Source organism: Malus domestica, chromosome 03 (assembly GCF_042453785.1).
Source record: "Malus domestica chromosome 03, GDT2T_hap1".
Classification (NCBI taxonomy): Eukaryota; Viridiplantae; Streptophyta; class Magnoliopsida; order Rosales; family Rosaceae; genus Malus; species Malus domestica.
In genome coordinates this window covers 9,790,605-9,809,319 of record NC_091663.1, presented here as the reverse complement: position 1 = coordinate 9,809,319, position 18,715 = coordinate 9,790,605, and the positions used below count along the sequence as shown (strand labels likewise).

General features: G+C 34.1%; 1 protein-coding gene and 1 long non-coding RNA gene across 3 annotated transcripts; both read left to right on the top strand.

The window, feature by feature from the left end:
- Positions 1–458: 458 nt before the first annotated feature.
- LOC103422744 (proteasome subunit beta type-4-like) lies at positions 459–4,144 on the top strand. 2 transcript variants are annotated; one of them, XM_029099794.2, is made up of 7 exons: positions 459–603; positions 689–753; positions 944–1,020; positions 1,967–2,096; positions 2,243–2,402; positions 2,535–2,720; positions 3,781–4,144. In XM_029099794.2, exons 2-7 carry the CDS (start codon positions 692–694, stop codon positions 3,892–3,894), a joined length of 729 nt encoding a protein of 242 aa, XP_028955627.1. In that variant the 5' UTR covers positions 459–603; positions 689–691; the 3' UTR covers positions 3,895–4,144. The 2 variants fall into 2 exon arrangements, with proteins under 2 accessions (XP_028955627.1, XP_028955628.1); XM_029099795.2 differs by having other exon boundaries at positions 464–603; positions 675–753.
- Positions 4,145–7,988: 3,844 nt separating this feature from the next.
- On the top strand, positions 7,989–8,726 carry LOC103418824 (uncharacterized). Its single transcript, XR_526833.4, has 2 exons — positions 7,989–8,250; positions 8,392–8,726. It is a non-coding gene; the product is annotated as an uncharacterized lncRNA (long non-coding RNA).
- Positions 8,727–18,715: the final 9,989 nt, after the last annotated feature.

Sequence of the window (18,715 nt, the reverse complement as noted above, 5' to 3'; positions counted from 1 at the left end):
TCATTATTTTATTAAATTTTAATTAAAAGTTTAATTTTAAATAATAAGAAAATAGAATATAAGTGTATTTTTAATCCATTTATAATCGAATAATATGTTACAAAAAAAACTTAAATTAATCAAAAAAGTATAAATAATACAAAAATCAAATAATATGTTACATGAAGTTGGATCGAATCAACATGAATCCATATCCATTTTATAATCAAATTATCAGATTCAAAACTTATTCAGATAATCTAATTGAAAATCACAATCTATATCTTATTAATTAAACCAGATTCGAATGAAATCCAGATCAAAATTCGATTCATTAGCAAGTCAGTTGACAAACCTAGAAAAACAAATCATTTTTAGAAAAAGCCCAAATTATTTGAATTGGGCTGGCCATAACTTACAGTTGGGCTTAGAATTAGAATTATAGTCCAATTCCACCAAGTCTCCCGTAATCCAAACCAAGTAATGGTTCGGGTCGCAAATTTCTTGAGCGGAAGGAAAAGAAAAAGGGCAAGTCTTTATTTGTACTTCACAGAGCTTCAGAACGTGGAACTCTTTCTTCTCTCTGCGATCTCACCAAAATAATTTCAGAAAGCAGAAAAGAGTGTAAGTTTCGAGTGCCCATTTGATTTCACCACCCAGAATATCGCTTAATTACTTCGATTTAACATTTGAAGGTTCTTTCGAGCAGTTAATGGAGTCGAATCAATCCAAACCCGGCCTACTGTGCAATCCTGAAGTCTCTCAGAGAACCCTGTATGTGTTCTATTCTCTCTCTCTCTCTCTCTCTCTCTCTCTCTCTCGATATATATATATATATATGTTTAATCTTGAACAAATTATCTGTATTTTTTTAATGTACAGAGATTAGGGTATTCTGGGTTGTTGGGGATTTAGCTTTCAATTCTTTAATTTTGATTTTTGTGTTTCTTTTCACTTTTTGAAGGTATCCATATGTGACTGGTACATCTGTTGTGGCCCTCAAGTACAAAGATGGAATTTTGATGGCTGCTGATATGGGAGGTTAGTTACCAATCCCATTTACATTGCATCACATACTAAAGTTTTAATTTTTTATTTGATTGAACTTGTTGGTCAGTTTCTATATTGAAAATTGATGATGTTGGTGCTGTGTATAACTGTTTTTCTGGTGTTTGTTGGAATGTGGGACTTTTTCCCCCCTTTCTCTTAGCTTCTTGTAGAGAAAGTTGTTATGGAATTTTCGGAGTTGCTCTTGTACGCTTATTCTTTTTGTTTCCATTTATCTTGAGCAGAAATAGTTCAAATTAGAGTCTTTTCAAAGGTACATTAATTTCTTTGTTATTATATGTAATGCCCATTGTTAGCAGTCATTCTAGCATTTTAGATCCCTAAAATGCCAATTGTAGTTGAGATAAAGGCTAAAATGGTATCCAAAAACGGATTCGAACTTCTCATGTTCTGTAAAAGTTCCAAGATATCTGGGAGAAATAAAACAAGCACAGAGTATGTGAGGGACAATGGGATGCTTTCGACTTTCTCCTCATGTTTCAGGAAGCAAAATCAGCAAACTTAGGTCCTAACAAACAATTTATTCTTTAAATAAATGGATAAATCATAAATGGTTGTTTGTAGTTTGCATCATTACTGTTTAAAGTTATCAAGAATGTAGCAAGCTGCAAATTCCTTTTTGGGGGGTACATAAACAAAAGCGTTTTTTTTTTTTTTTTTTCTTCCTCCTCTCTTTTTGCTGAGTGCCAAGTTTGTGCATCTGCTGTAACTATTAACAGTCTTTGTACCATGTAATGTCTTCTCTAACTCATTGTTTCATATGCTGTGTCCATCTTTTTATCAGTAATGCACATCACCTCTTTTCTTTTTTGGATATGGAGTCAAGTACTTCATGACACATAATTTAGAAACCCATGTATGCTCCTTTTGTGTCTGTTGAGGTTTCTTAACAGTATCACACTGATGGATTTGTTGATAGGTTCTTATGGGTCTACCCTGCGGTACAAAAGTGTGGAGCGAATGAAGCCCGTTGGAAAGCATTCCCTTCTTGGCGCAAGTGGAGAAATAAGTGACTTTCAGGAGCTATTACGTTATCTTGACGAGCTCATGTGAGCATTCTTGATTAAGGAACATTATGAAGATGACTATCTAGCTACCTTTCTTAATGTTTTAATTGTGCTTTTTTGCTATGCTTCTTTGTATCATTTGCAACAGTTGGTTAAAGGATTATTCATTTTGAGTTTTCTGGTTGTAGCCTATACGACAACATGTGGGATGATGGGAACTCTTTGGGACCAAAAGAGGTGCACAACTATCTGACCCGTGTGATGTACAATAGGCGTAACAAATTTGATCCACTGTGGAACTCTCTTGTCCTTGGTGGAGTAAAAAAGGGACAGAAGTACCTTGGCATGGTAGGCCTCATTTTTTCCTTCCGTTAACACTTGTAGCATGCTGTATGGTTTTAGAACATATGTTTTTCTTTAAAGAATAAATATACTGAATGAGGTGACTTAGTTACTTGTCATATTTTTATTCTTGTCCAGGTTAGCATGATAGGTGTGAATTTTGAGGATAATCATGTAGCTACAGGATTTGGAAATCACCTAGCACGGCCTATTCTTCGTGACGAGTGGCATGAGAACTTGACTTTTGAAGAAGGAGTAAAGTTGCTGGAGAAGTGCATGCGTGTCCTTCTCTATCGTGATCGATCTGCTGTCAACAAGCTTCAGGTAGAGTAATTGATTAATGCTATTTACTCTATCAATTAGTATCCTTTAATACTAAATTTTATCCTTTAATACTAAATGTTAAGTTATATATTCTGTAATTTGTATAGATATTCCTGAGAGCTTTCTTATGTATCTATCTGTTTATTTTCTTTAATTAGCATATAATCTGCTTGGATCTAACGGAAGACGTGACACACAACCGAGCGCAATGGCGTTCTAGGATTCATATAGCCGACCCCACTTAGTGGGAAAAGGCTTTGTTGTTGTTGTTGTTATTGTTGTTGTAGCATATAATCTGCTTGTCTATCATCTTTTATCTTCTTCGACATTGATGAAACCGGATAAACCTTTTTCAAAAGATTTTTTTTTTTTGTTGCTATTGTTGCCCGTGCAAGTTCTCAGATATCTCTCTGCCTTTCACACTGACAAACACATTCAGACTATTTTACTAAAAGACTTGTCGCTCTTGATTTTGCTAATGTTATAGTGTCTAGTTCATCATACAAGAAATTCGCATAAACCTGAGAAGTATGTTAATTAAATTTTACTTGGAAAGTAATATAATATTTATTTTACTGATAATAGATTGGGCTTTAGCTCCAGAAATTGTTTAAAGTGGACAAAGAGGGAAATAATACTTGTCAATTTAATTGAGGATTTTTGCCAAATTTCAATTGTATGTTAGTTGGGTTTTGCATATATTCTCTTAAATTATTTGGCGTAAAGAGTTGAGTTTTTAAAATTAGTCATCATCGTAGTTGTCGTTATTAAGTTCAAGCTTCTTAAGACTACCTTACTGAGTGGGGGATTGTTAGTGGAGAAAACTTTGATGTTTACTATAGGTCTGTTAGTAAAGTGATGATTTGCACACATTGGATCACTGTAGTGAGACATTTGAAAAAGAAGCGAACAAGTAGTTTGAAATTAACACAGTAGTAGCAAGGCCAAAAAGGTGATGCAGCAAATTGGTCTAGACAGATCCTGATCATATTGTACGCCGGAAGTGTGGAGTTTATTGCATTCCTTGTATGATGACACCTTTTCAATTTTGAAATTGCAGATATCTAAAATCACTGAAGAAGGTGTGACTATCTCTCAGCCTTACTCTTTGAAGACTTTCTGGGGCTTCTCCGCTTTCGAAAATCCAACATTGGGCGCTGAAGGATCATGGTAGCTGGATGGCGGCATCGCTTCTGAACACGAAAAACCCAGCTAGGAGCCAAGGTGAAATTTGTTGTCTTTCTACAGTTAAAACTATGAACTTGTAACACTGTTTACACTCGGGAATATATTTCTCAATGGCTGGTTGGTTCCGAGAAACTTTTTAGAGATAATACATCGTGTTCTTTATTCGGTGTTGCATCATCCACTCAAGCATGAACTTATTGTCGTGATATTTATACCAATGTTTGTACTTCTTTTGAGTTATTTGGGCAATATGTGGTTTGAAATTCAAATATTATTGTGACTCTAAACCATTGATCGGGTTTGTTCTTGTCTGAATGCGTGGTCCAAATTCCCCGAGAAAATATGTAAATACATGTGTAAAAAATGTGGAGATGAGTAAATTTACAAAAACAGATGAGTAAATAGTGATTGCTTCCAAATGTTGTCAGAATTCATGGGATTTCACCTCCAAAGTTAATTGTTGCAATGAATTTACAAAACGGATTAGTAAAATATGATTTGCTTCCAATTCTTGTGGGTAACACAGATGATATAAGGTAAGCAAAAAATACAAATCAACCATCAATATTACCAACTAGAGACCCCAAAGGGGGAGTGTTCAAAATTGTAGACACCCAAGTTTGATTCCCACCCAACTCCGAAAGGGCAGCTCTCATGGCGTTTAGTGGAGTTTGATTGGTAAGACGATTGTGGGATGGATTGTAAACAAGACATAAGTTGGCCGACTCCCGTCTAATTGTTGCATGAGTTGTGAGGTCAGTTTACGTCACCAATGTCTTCTTTCTTTCATCTTTAGCGTACACCAACTTTGGAGTCTTTCAATAATGTATATTAAGAGGGGAGAATTTAACCTCAATCTCATAAAAATAAAACTTACCGACTAGTTTTTAACCTAGTATTACTTCTCTGTCCGCCGTTGGAAGATGTTCCTAATCAAAATCACCTCACAAAAAATAGGAAAATAGAAAAATTAATTCCATTTAAAGCACTTAATTTACATGAAAGTACATGTAATGTTTACAATAACTTGGACTAAGTTATCCGACTGTGATGAAAGTATATTTCTCTCTTACTTGAGGAAGGAAAATCTTAACTTTTCGCTTGTTGGATTCAGTTAATATTTTTATTAATTCCTTCTCTTTTCTGTTATTCACCTTTTTTTCTTCTTCTAACTTAAGCTTAAATTTGGTGGAAAATGAACAAGTTTAGTTTTCTCTACTAAATCGTTCCTCTTTTCTTTCATTACTGATTCCCAATCTTCTAAATTTTGAAGAATGTCATATATTGATCTGCTATTCCCGTTTCTTTGCACCCGAGTTCGAGCTCTCATGTAAATGAAAGTAATTTAGGATATTGCGTTGTTAAGAAATGTTTTGATATTATAATATTATACGATGTGTTTTAGTTTCTCTGTACCTTGAGTTTTGCCTCTGCTGCGATATGGGTTGAGCAGGTTCAAGTTTTGGAGACGCCGGGTTTTGAAGCGGTACTCCACATGCCTGTATATATATGGGGGAAATAATATACCCATTTATATCCCTCCACTTATATTATAACACGTAAAACACTTGCTTGAATATTTGACATTTTGAATAAAGTGGGAGAAGCCCTTCCAGAATACAAAAAATAAACTAGAAAATGTATCGGATAGCAAGCCGTACACATGTTCACAATCTCAAGGTTAATTGTGAATTTATTAAAAATAGTTAGATGACTAACCGATTTTTAATTTGGTTAATAGACAATTTTGATTATCAATTCACATTTTTAAATAAGAACGAAATGAGAAAAGGTAGCTAACATTTCTCGAGTATTAATGTTTTAACGATTGCAAATTAAACGTTCTGCTATGGTGCAAATTAAACCAGGGGTGGGTCATTTGATTTATTAATTTTTGCAAATGAAAACATTAAAAGGAATTAAAAAATTATTTGGAAATAAAATCAAAACCGACTAATCGAAAATTTTGATGTATCGAACCAAGTTAAACCGATTTTATTTAGTTGGTTGTTAACAACGTAACCACGTACCGAACCAAACGGATTCCTGTCCTCCCTTGCACCACACCAGCTTCAAAATGTACAACTTTTTGTCTTCATAAATCTTGTAGTTCAACTGAATAAAAGCGTCCACTTCTGAAAACAAAGGTCAAGTGTTTGGACCTTATTCCCAACTATTGGACTGCTCCTTATATAAAAATTGAGCTTAGTTTAGGTCCAAATACATCAAATCCAAACGAACAATATTTAGCTATTCAAAGATAAGTATGAATTTCCACTCAAAATTCTTAATGTTTTAATCACAAAGCTTTGTGATTATGATCAGAACTGTTCATATTATAAATCATACTATAAAGATCATCTCTGCAAAAAATAAATTAAAACTAAGTTCGTTTAGTCAATTTATTGTAGTAAATACATAGACGGTTCGTAATACTTTTCCCAATACCGTTAATTTGTTTTTAAACAGTTTCATGACCAAACGACCTTAGTTTTAATTATTTTTTGCAAAGGCGATCTTTATAAGTTGATTTATAATATGAAGAGTTCTGATTATAAACACAAAATTCTATAAATTGACAACAAACAATTTTAAAAAAAATTGAGTAGAAATTCATAATCATATTTGAGTAGCCAAGTATTGTTCAGCTCAAACTTGCCTAGTAATCAAATGGCAAGGAAACGAGAGCCCATGTCCCTTTCCATGTGGCGCAATACACGGTATAATGCCAAAAACCCAAGAATGCATCTTTGCTATGGTCTTCTACATAAAGATGGGCAAAATACTCATGGATTTGGCCTGTTTGGGTAACCGTGGTTACCCATTCATTTAAAGTTCACGGTTATGGTTATGGGTAACCATTTAGACAAACAAATAGTTATGGGTATAACCGTTGGGGTGTGATATCCATACACCAATTTTTACTTCTCCCACACCCTTTGTTAATTTTTGTCCTTTGATGTTCTTTAATTCATCTGATCCGACGGCTGAAAATTAAAAGAGTGTGAGATAAGTAAAAAGGGGTGTGTGGATCACACCCCTAACCGTTTATTCGTGAAATTTAAATGAACGGTTATAACGGATATCCATCAGTTATAGGTATTACCCGTGGTTATAACGAGTATGCATTTACCCATTTAATTTAATATATGTAAAATTAAAGAAAAATTAAAAACTCTTGTGTTGAAGATTCCTCATTCGATGATAATACTGATGTGAATGTGGTAAAAACTAATCTTTATTTTTGTTTTTTACTTTGGAGTTATTGGTGATACTAATTCAATTTATGCATATGGGTGTGTGAAAAATCATGGAATGTAAACCTTATGTTTATGCATATTAACTCAATTGATTTGGTACTCCGCTTTTGTTTGCCTTTCTTTTTTCCTGATAATTAAGTGTACAATGTAAACCTTCTGTAATTACTTACTTTTGTTGAATTCATGCTAATTGTTGTTGGTGTTCCTAAATGGGATACTAATTCAATTTGTTTCTTTTGTAGGTCTTTTTTGGTGACAATGAGTCGATGAGACTTTGTGATTGAACGTGCTAAAGTATTAGTGTTCGAAATTATTTAATTTCGGAATATTTTGGAGCTTTGAATCATCTAGTATTCAAGATAATGACTGCTTTTTGTTTTTAGAAGCTTTATGAATTATAATTAAAGACTTGCTTGGGTATAACAGAAAAATACCGTTTGTAAACTATTATTTCAATTATTGGAATTGTATGAGGACTTAAATGATTAAAATAGAAAAATGCATGTTAAAATGTAACTATAACAATGTTTAATTGTCAGAAAACGAAAATTATAACAAATTTTTCTTTTGTAATTTTCAAGTTGTTAAAAAAAACATATTGACGGGTGAAAAAATAGGTAAATGGGTAAAAAAAAAGGATAAACGGGTTCAAAAACGGGTAAACAGATAAATAGTTATGGTTAAATGGGTAAACTGTTATGATTAAATGGGTACACAGTTATGAATATGGTTAATCGTTTATAAACGATTATGTAGGTATGAACATAAACAATTATAGATAAATAACCACGATTATCCTTAAACCATAAATGTTGCCCATCCCTTCTACACTGTCAGACTCCTGTCTGCATCTAGATAGATCACCAACCCCCCCCCCCTTTTGCATTTATATTTGCCCAAAATTCACCAAAAATACATACAATAATTTCTCAAAAGTTCTCCTTTTATTTTCTCCTCCAGAAAAAACCCAAAAATATAGAAAGAGAGAGAAAAATGCAGTCCATGTTAACCCTCCATGGAAGCTTTGGCCTTCCTCTCTGTGTTTCAGGGATATCCCATCACCATCTGACCTTTTCTAAGGAGTATGTATACTTCCTTCCTCTTCCTTTCTCTCTCTCTCTCTCTCTCTCTACTTTCTCTCTCTAAAGCTCTCTTTCTGTTTTTTTTTAAGAATATGATTTTTGGGTTTTTTATTATTTTTTGTGGGGGTGTTTTTGTTTTAGGATGGCAGATCATGATCGCAGAAGGGAAGCCATGAAAAGGAAGAGGTCACAAGCTAGGGCAGCTCTGCATGCAAATCAAGAAGTGGGTTTTGAAGGAACAAGTGAAAGAGTTGCAACAGAAGAGATCAAGGAAGACGATGGAGATCTAGCTACTGCACTACATGATCTGTGTTGCAGTTATTTGGCTTGCACTGCAAAAGCTGCATAAACTCAATTATCTTTAGCTTAAATTAGCTTATTGAATCTAATCTTAGTTGATTTATGTGTTTATGGACCTACTTTGGATTAATGTATGTGGGGTTTGATGAATTTTTATAACATATATTTGGAGTTTATGTTTGGTCTGGGGTTTTTTTTTTTGGGCTTTTTGCTTTACAGGGTTTTGGGATCTTTGCCTTTTTTTCTTTATTTTTTTGGGAAACTGATTATCTTTGCCTTTGATATGTCATTCTTCTTGTTTGCTGGTTTGCTGGTTTTTATTTGGGCTTTTTGCTTTATAGGGTTTTGGGATCTTTGCCTTTTTTTCTTTATTTTTTTTGGGAAACTGATTATCTTTGCCTTTGATATGTCATTCTTCTGGTTTGCTGGTTTGGTTATGGACTGTTTCTCTGCACACTTTGTTGTACCATTGTTCAGACAAAGAACGAAGACTTTTCACATGAGCATGAGCATCCATCCATCCATGTTTTGAATTTGATCCAAGTTCAAATTATTGTTTTGACCAGAACAAAGAAAAGTTCACAACGAGGTGATTTTCACCCATTTCTTTTAGGGAATTTATCATTTCAAAAAATATTTGTTAAAACTATTTTGTGGAACAATTTTATAAGACTTAAAAAACTTTTTTCAATATAAAATTCATAATTATTTTCAAATAACAATTAAATAAATAAGAAAGGGGGAGAGAAAGAAGAGAGAAGATCAAAAGAAGGGACATAGATAGAGGAGAGAGAACGGAGAGAGAGAATCTAGAGTGAGAGAGACAAGAGAGAAAGAGGCAGACTAGACAATTTTTTACATCATTCCTTATTACGATATGTAAACGACACGAAAATAATGTGTTACAGATCAACACAATAATTAATTAGGTCGCTATCGGATTACACGATAAGAACTTCTTAATAATAGGTTCTTAACAAGTTTACACGAATGTGACAGCGGATAATCCGTTTCGACAAGTTAAAAAAAATTATTTCAATAATTTTAATTTCTTAAATTACTAAACAAATTTATTATAAAAGCCCCTAATATAATATACTATATATTAAATATATATTATTGTATAATTTTTTAAAAAAAATTAAGTTTTATTTATTTATTTATTTTTATAGTATACTATAGGTAAAGAGTGATTAAAAAATTATAAAACATATCAAAATAAAAATATCAAGTAATTTAAAAATATCAAACATATTAAAAACATAATAATTAATTTACAAGTGTGAAAAATGTGAAAAAAATATGTAAAGGCTCGTGATCGCATCCTCTATGCTTTGATTATGGGTACATCGTCATTTGAATTTTTAAAACCGTACAAATCCTCATGAATAGTATTTTTAAGGGAGTTAAAAAAAAATTCATAATTATTAATGTACAAGTCTAAAAAATGTGAAAGCATGTATAAACGTATCAAGTTCCTTAACCTTGAAACGCAACTTTCTTTATTTTGCATATCTTTTAACATTTGGTATTTTATAGTAATGTACTAATGTTTTTTCATTAGGTTCTTATTTTGGATTATGTAATACTTGAAAGACAAATGTTTTTTTGATTTTGTTTTGAAGTAATATTTATGTGACAATGTGGCATGCATATACTAATTTAGTATTATGTTTTATATTTTCTTGGGTCGAATTATGTTTTCATCTTCATTATTTATTGATTTAAATATATTTTCTTTAATGGGTAACAGGTCGAGTTATATTACTTGATAATATTAATGGATCGATTTCGGGTCGGGTTATATTACCATTTACTTTAATGGGTATTATAAGATACGATCCTTTAAGATATCAGGTATGTCACAAAAACCAGAAGAACACAAAAAATATGATACGAATACCAAATCTAGAAATAAGCCTCATAAAGGATCATAAGATATGAGAGAAAGGAGAGATATTTTATTTAAACCCATGTAACATCTTTTTACACCCAACTTAAAATTTTAAATGTTAATTGTCTATTTTACACTATTGCATAATTACTATTAAGTACAAAATGAAATTAATAATAAAACTCAAATTTATCAATAAACTCAAACATTATAATTAAACCCTAAGATCACTCTTTGTTTATCATACGTTTATTCCGGCTAAAATCCTAATAGCTCTCATAAAGAAATATAAGTTTTTTTTATTGATTGATGGTGATTTTGAAGTTTTAAATCCTCCAATCAAGGTTGACTCAATTTATGAATTTTTTGTTCGTTTGATTTCAATTTTTTAGAGTTTAGAAGATGAGTATTTTGGTTTTAATTTTTTTTTTTCAATCAACCCCGCATAATTTGTTTATCTTTCTACAACAACAAACTGATGCAATCGCTCTCCCACTGTCCATCTGCACCCCAAAAAATAAAAGGGGTGTGCTATCCACACATCCTATTTTACTTTTCACACATCCTTTGATAATTTATGTCTGTTAGATCTTATTCAATTCATCAGATCCGACGGCCGAAAATTAAAAAAATATATAAGAAGTAAAATGGGATGTGTGGATATCACACCCCAAACAAAAAAGACTTGCAAATATTGCAAGGACCTTGGATTCCGTTTGCTTCTTCTATGTTTATATATATTTTTTTTCACTTTTTGTGCAAACATTGCAAGGACTTGCAGACTTGTTGACCTTGAAATGACTTTAACGAAACTAAGCCTAGAAAATAAAAGGAGTTCCATGTCAGGCACATTTATTCTTGCATACTTTTCTTGTTGAGTACTATCTGAAGTCAAATAATTAATAATCTTTACACCTTAACACTGGACCACCACCTAGATTGCTACTAACATTTAAAATTACTACTGAGATTTGATCATATGACCATTGGATGATATTTCAAAGTCGATGCAACCAAAATTCGTAATCTAATTGCTTATAATTTGTCCATTTGTTGTTAATCATAACTTGAAGGTTTTTTACTATAACCACTTTCTCCTCATAGTCTAGCGCGTTGAAAACCTGAAATGAACAAGAGAATCCAATCCAAATTAAGATGAGTTAAAAAGTAAAGCAACATCTCTTGATAGTAGTATATACAAGCAAAAAATAAGGTTAAAAATCAAATAGGTGTAAAAATAAATCCACATATTGAATTAGGTTTATGGGGGTATATTAGGTAGTAAATTAGGGTTTAAAGAGATATTAATAGTTTAGTTAAAAATCAAATAGGTGCAAAGAGTAAGTTGAGTGTAGAAATAAGTTACATATGTTTAAATAAAATTTCCCGAGAAAGGAAGAGGAGAGAGAAAAATTAGAACATAGAGAGAGAGAGAGAGAGAGAGAGAGAGAGAGAGAAACTGTCATCATTGTTTATTTTTCTCATCTCTTCGTCTCTTCTTCTTTTGCGTGGCACCACTTTTCCATTTTCTTCAGTTCTCTTCTTCATTTTTTTTTTAAATTATTCTCCTCATTTATCATCTCAACAGGTGGCCCCATCTCATAATACCATAAACATAAGTTTTCGTTCTTATAAGCTCTGCTTGATGTTTTCTAATGGTTTACCAATCCTAGAATTTTTTTTTTTAGAATGTTGCAGGAAGTAGTATTGTTCGTCATTATTTGAAAATAAACCAAAGAAGTAAATGATTCAAAAAAAATATATATAATTTTAGTTAGAACCACAAATTGGTATGAACTGAACTAGAATCGTCATGAACCGAATCGTATGGTTTTAGTATTTAATTTGAGTAGAACCGTATCAAACTATACCGTTGATATTTTTCGGTTCTGGTTCTAGTTTGAGAGTGGAATTGGGCCTAGCCGGACTTGCCCACCCCTGGGAGAGAGGAGAGAAAAATCAGATAGGAAGGGACATGGGAGAGAAAAAAGAAGAAGGAAGAGATGGGATAACAAGAAAAGATGGAGAGAGATGAATTTAAAAATTGATTTTTTGTGTTTGTTTACTTTTTGAACAAACGATATTATCTACACTAAAGGAGTGGGGGGTTAAGCCTAAAAGTGGGCAAGAATCGAACATAAAACCTCTCACTTTTAAGTAAAGAGGAATACCATTAGATCGTAGTACTACGTGGCGACTTTTTTGTGTTTTTTAAAGTAAGATAATTTTTTAAGTTTACTTTTTAAAAATAGTCATACCAAACAATAATTCTTGATTCCAGACTCAAAAATTGTTTTTGAGTTAAAACTCTTTATTTTTTTGTTGTTAAATTGATTAAATCAAAGGAAGACAAAAAGAACGTTTACTTTTTAAAAATAGTCATACCAAACAATAATTCTTGATTTGAGACTCAAAAACTGTTTTTGAGTTAAAACTCTTTATTTTTTGTCGTTAAATTGATTGAATCAAAGGAAAACAAAAAGAGCGTTTGTTATCATTTCTCAAGTTAAGTTCTTGTTGAAACACAAATAAAATTTTATTTGGAAATGATTTTCAAGCACCCGTTTTCTTATTTTTCACATTTGTTTTCATATTGTTTTATCACGGAAGCTACCTTCCAATTATCATATTACTACGAGGATCATTTATTCAGATTAGACATAAAACTATAATTTGAAGCAATTATGATATCTGATTTTATACGCGTACCAGTAACGATTTAGTCTTGTAACTCTTTTTTTAAGTTCATGTGGTCCTTCAAACAGACCACTTCCCTCCCATACCAGCTTGACCTTTTCCGTCTACTTGAAGATGGTATTTTTCGGACAAGGATTGTCTGCTCTCCTTGTTCCCGTGCCCTCCTGTTTTGTGTGGTCACGGTTAAACCACGTCAATATTTTATATTATTTTTTTATAGAGATAATAAGACATAAATAAATAGTAATATAAAATGTTGACGTGGCTTAACCGTGACCACACAAACAGAAGGGCAGACAATCCTTGTCCGGTGTTTTTCACCTACCACCCTCCCCCTCTCTCTCCCCCATCACCACAACCCATTCTCCCCCTACCTCCCATTTGACATGTTACCAATCGGATTGACCGGAACAATATGGATTTGATTTGATTCGTTGAAACTTATTTCATCTGATCCGATATATAATATGAAACTTGTTGAAAATATTTGTGGGTTAATGAATGCCCACACAGTAATGTTGAAATTATTGGTGGATTAATTAATGTCCACACATTAATGTGGACTTGGGAAATGAATGAGGATTTTATTTTCAAAAGATGTGTGCTGTAAATTTCAAAGTGTAATTATTACGTTTGTTTGGAGTTGCTCTATAAATAGAACGCTCCGTGTGCTATCAAAATTCATTGAGAAGAAGAAAAGATCAGTAACATCAGTATCTATCCCTCCCTCTTTTATTTGTCATCCCCTTATGTTATAATTACATTGTGATATTTTACACCTACTTCGCTCCAGTCATTAGTAAATATTATCTCTCTAACTTTTACCTATTTATAACAAAACTCACGCATTATAAGTTAAAGTTATAATTTATTTGATTGAAATCTCATATCCATTCATATTAATTACATTAAATTCGGATCAAAATCCAATCCATTTAAGTGTCTACACCCTACAGTGTCGATCATGACCACCCCCACAGTATCCAAGCTCCAACTACCGATTGGTTTCTTGCCTAGACTCTGAGGCATTGCAAGAAGCACTTGCTTCCCTTTTACCTACTGATGAGACGATATTATACTATTTTTGATATTTTGAATTATACTTTTAATTGAAAATATGACTTTAACCCCTCAAATTCAATTTTTTTCATATAAACCCCGACATAATTTTTTTACTCAAAAAAAAAAAAAAACTAGTGATTAGGATCCACCTAAGTGAATTCATTAATTACATATTACTTTAGACATTTTACATTTTTAAATGCCTAAAATACCCCTATTGCATATTTGATGTGCACAATTAATTTTATGCAGATTGTAAGGAGAAAGTTCATGATTTTGCAAAAAGAAAAATAAGACATTAATGTTAAAATTTCATTGCATATTAATATCAAATATGCGAATTGTTGGCTTAATTCTATGTATCTGGCATTATGAGTTCATATATATATTTTTACAAAAAAAAAAAAAAAAACCTAATATGTGTAATAATACATAAAAAAGGTAATTTACCTAAAATATTATTTGATTCAAAATGTGTATATATGTGTGTGTGTGTGTGTGTGTGTGTGTGTTTATATAATTAGACGATATTAATTTACCTACCTACCATTTGAAATGTACATTTCCAATGATGCAAAATATTGTATACCAACAACAAAATATTGCATATACTTAGGAATTGGATCATGCTTTTGATTTTATCTTTTACCTACAAACAATCATATACATATTACTTCATATATTTTTACAAAAAAAAAAAACGTCCCTAATAGGCTAATATATGTAATAATACATGAAAAATAATTCACCCACCATGTATACAAAAATGTTATTTGATTCAAAATATATAATCTAGGTTTTCTCAAAAAAATAAAAAATAAAAAAATAAATATATATATATATATTGATGCACAAAATAAGTGGGCACTTTGGTACAACAGAAAGTGTTAAGTTTGTGACCTTCGCTAGATTGTTCCGGTCACTAGTGTGGATAAGTATGTAAATGAATAAAGACAGACAAGATGTACGTGGTTAACCCAAATTGGCTATGTCCACGGAGTAGAGGAGTTCTCATTAATTGTGAAGGGTTTACACAAGTACATAGGTTCAAGCTCTCCTTTAGTGAGTACTAGTGAATGATTTAGTACAAATGACATTAGGAAATATTGTGAGAGAATGATCTCTATTTATAGAAGAGAGTTTCTAGTTTCATTCTGACATTGACACGTGTCGTGTTGTGATTGGCTTCTGATGTTGACACGTGTCGCGCTATGATTGGCTTCTGATGCCGACCCGTGTCGCGTTATGATTGACCTCTTGGTTGGAGGGAAACTCTTATGGGTCCTTGACGATATAATGTTGACCGGTATTCAGTAGTTTCGGGATTGGTCAAGTATAGTACAAACAGTGCTCCCCAAAGTTCTCGAGTGAGGGAAGTTCCTCGGTTGGGGACTTGCAAGATCCAAGCCATTGAGTAATCACGAAACTTCTAAGTACCGAAGTGTGGTATCATTTTCACTTGCCTTATTTGTCTCATACGTAGATGTGACATCTTCTCTGGAAGTACTTTTCCTTCATCCAGGGGTGGTATCTTTAACCAATGAAGATGCATAAGGTAATATATCAATTTCACTTGAAGCTTACTTGTAGTTTCGAGCTTGGTCAAGTGCGATACAAAACCCTATAGTAGGAGTCCCCCAAGTCGCCGAGTTAGGAGATTTGCCGAAAGAAATAACAGACAAGGTAAGCAATCAGACTTCCAAGCAAGCAACCTGGACCGGAGGTTCGACTTCGACTTCCGGTTAATTGTTCTCCTTTTCCTTGTGTCGTAAACAGCAACAAGGATAAGGAGAAGCAAATGAAGAAGATATGATATGAGATACTTTTTCTTTTGAAGAAGTAACTTTCCACAGGCTTATTCTTGAACTGGGCTGGAGGGTTTTCTGGTTTCCTCCAGAGTATAAGGCCGACTCAAGAATTTGAGGGTCAAAACAAGTCCATCAAATCAAAAGTGTGTTCGACCTTGATGATATGGGATATTTTTGCTGTTGACGAAGTAATAGATGAATCGGCACGTGTTCTGTTACGCTTGTCTCCACATGCTTCCTTGTATCCTTCTCACTTGCCCTATCTGTTCTTCAGGCATATGTGGTATCTTTTCTGGAAGCATAAGATGTTGAAGATGAGTACTCGAGAGCAATGCCAGGTAAGTAATCAGGCAAGGGGTTCCAGGCAGTCAGTTCCTGACTGGAAGCTTGATTCCAAGTGCTGACTGATTGCTTTCTTTCTCTTTATCTTGCAGGTAAAAACAAGGGCAAAGGAAAAGATAAGAAAAAAGCATGATATGAGATACTCTTGCTTTTGACCCTTATGATATGAGATACTCTTGCTTTAGTGTGGCTGGTTTGCATAGGTATTATTGGGGGGAAAAAAGCTAAGTATTTCGAGAGGTTTCGTTGGGAGTGCCCTCTTAGATATGAGGAAGGGTTGAGCATTTTTGCAGGTTTGCCTGTCCGTGGAGGATGGAGGTTGACATATATAGGAGTCTCCCTAACAACAAGTAGTAATGCTATTCCTTTACCCTTTTTGGTTGTAGCAATGTAATGGGAGTTGCAAGCTTCACGTATTTTAACTTTGTCAGAGCACTTTGAAAAAGTGGTATGTGGTATCTGAAAAGCTGATGTTGCGTGTGAAGATTACAGACAAGCTTTATCCAAGGAAATCTGGCTCTCAAAGTTCGGAGAGCGATGCCTCTTCAGTTTTCGAACAAGCAATCCTGTCGGGGATCTGGCTTTCGAGATTCGGAGAACGGTGCCTCTTCGATTTTTGAGAAAGTAATCCTGTTGGGAGTCTGGCTCTTGAGATTCGGAGAGCGGTGCCTCTTCGATTTTTGAGAAAGTAATCTTGTTGGGAGTCTGGCTCTCGAGATTCGGAGGGTGGTGCCTCTTCGATTTTTGAGCAAGTAATAATGCTATTCCTTTACCCTTCTTGGTCATCGCAATGTAGTGGGAGCTGCAAGCTTCACATGTTTTAACTTTGTCAGAGCGCTTTGAAAAAGTGGTCTGTGGTATCTGGAAAGCTGATGTTGCGTGTGAAGATTACAGACAAGCTTTATCCAAGGAAATCTGGCTCTCGAAGTTCGGAGAGCGGTGCCTATTCGGTTTTCGAACAAGCAATCCTGTCGAAGATCTGGCTCTCGAGATTCATGGAACGGTGCCTCTTCGATTTTTGAGAAAGCAATCCTGTTGGGAGTCTGATTCTTGAGATTCGAATAGCAGTGTCTCTTCGATTTTTGAGAAAGTAATCCTGTTGGGAGTCTGGCTCTCGAGATTCGGAGAGTGGTTCCTCTTCGATTTTTTAGCAAGCAATCTTGTTGGGAGTGTTTTCTCGAATATGAGTAAAGGTTGGGCATTTTTGCCAGTCTGCCTTGCCATGGAACACGAAGGTTGACACACATTAGGACTGTCTAGTTATTAAGCAGTGGTGCTGTTCCTTTACCCTTGTGGGTAAGAGTAGGGTAGCTGGACCTTCAAAATTTAGGTGTCTAAAATTTGTCAGAGATCTTTGGCAAAGTTATTTGTGGTACCCGAGGAGTTGATGTTGCGTGTGGAAAGTGGTGCCTCTTCGAAATCCGGAGATTGGTGCCTCTTCGGAATCCGGATAGTGGTGCCTCTTCGATTTTTGAATCAACGGCCCTATTACCCTTTCTTTTATAAGGGCATCAATTATGTGCAAGGAGTACATTCATAGAGTTATTGCTTGTAGGAATTTTCCCCTTACTTTAGAAATGTATTGCACCTCATTTCTCCTTCATCATTTCTGAGAATGTCTGGCCCATCCGACCGTCGTTTTGACTTGAACTTTGGTGAAGAGGCAGCCATGACTTCTCAAGACAACATATGGCGCCCATGTTTCTTATCCCCTACTGGTCCTCTTACCGTTGGGGACTCTGTGATGAAGAATGATATGACCGATACAGTAGTGGCCAAGAACCTTCTCACTCCCAAAGATAACAGACTATTTTCCAAACGGTCTGATGAGTTGGCTATTAGGATTCTCTAGCTATAAGTGTTCAGTGTGCAGGTTCTGTGTTTAATATGGCTCAACGCCTATTTGCTCGAACCCGCCAAGTTGAATTATTGGCGGCTGAAGTGATAATTCTCAAACAGGATATCAGAGGGCTCAAGCATGAGAATAAAAAGTTGAACATGCTCGCACATGACTATGCTACAAACATGAAGAGGAAGCTCGACCAGCTGCAGGAATCTGATGGTCAGATTTTACTTGATTATCAGAGGTTTGTGGGTTTGTTCCAAATGCATTTATTGCCTTCGTTTTCTGAGGCTGTACTGTGTAATGAAGCCCCAAATGATCAACCTTCGGTGCCTCCTCCTTCTGGAGTTCTGCCTAGCACTGAGGCTTCGAATAATCACCATCTAGTGCCTCCTCTTTCTGAGGCTCTGCCGACTGCTGAGACTTCTCCTGAGCAACCTTTGTGAAGGCTTCCTCTTGTTTGTTTATTTTGATTCATGTATATGTACATATTTGTAACTTATCGGAGATATCAATAAA

Bases quoted from the DNA above. Each gene is read 5' to 3' on its own strand.
- LOC103422744 (XM_029099794.2), top strand. From the start codon at position 692: ATGGAGTCGAATCAATCCAAACCCGGCCTACTGTGCAATCCTGAAGTC. The intron at 754-943 runs GTATGTGTTCTA...CACTTTTTGAAG, and splicing joins GAAGTCTCTCAGAGAACCCT to GTATCCATATGTGACTGGTA. The intron at 2,097-2,242 runs GTGAGCATTCTT...TTCTGGTTGTAG, and splicing joins CGTTATCTTGACGAGCTCAT to CCTATACGACAACATGTGGG.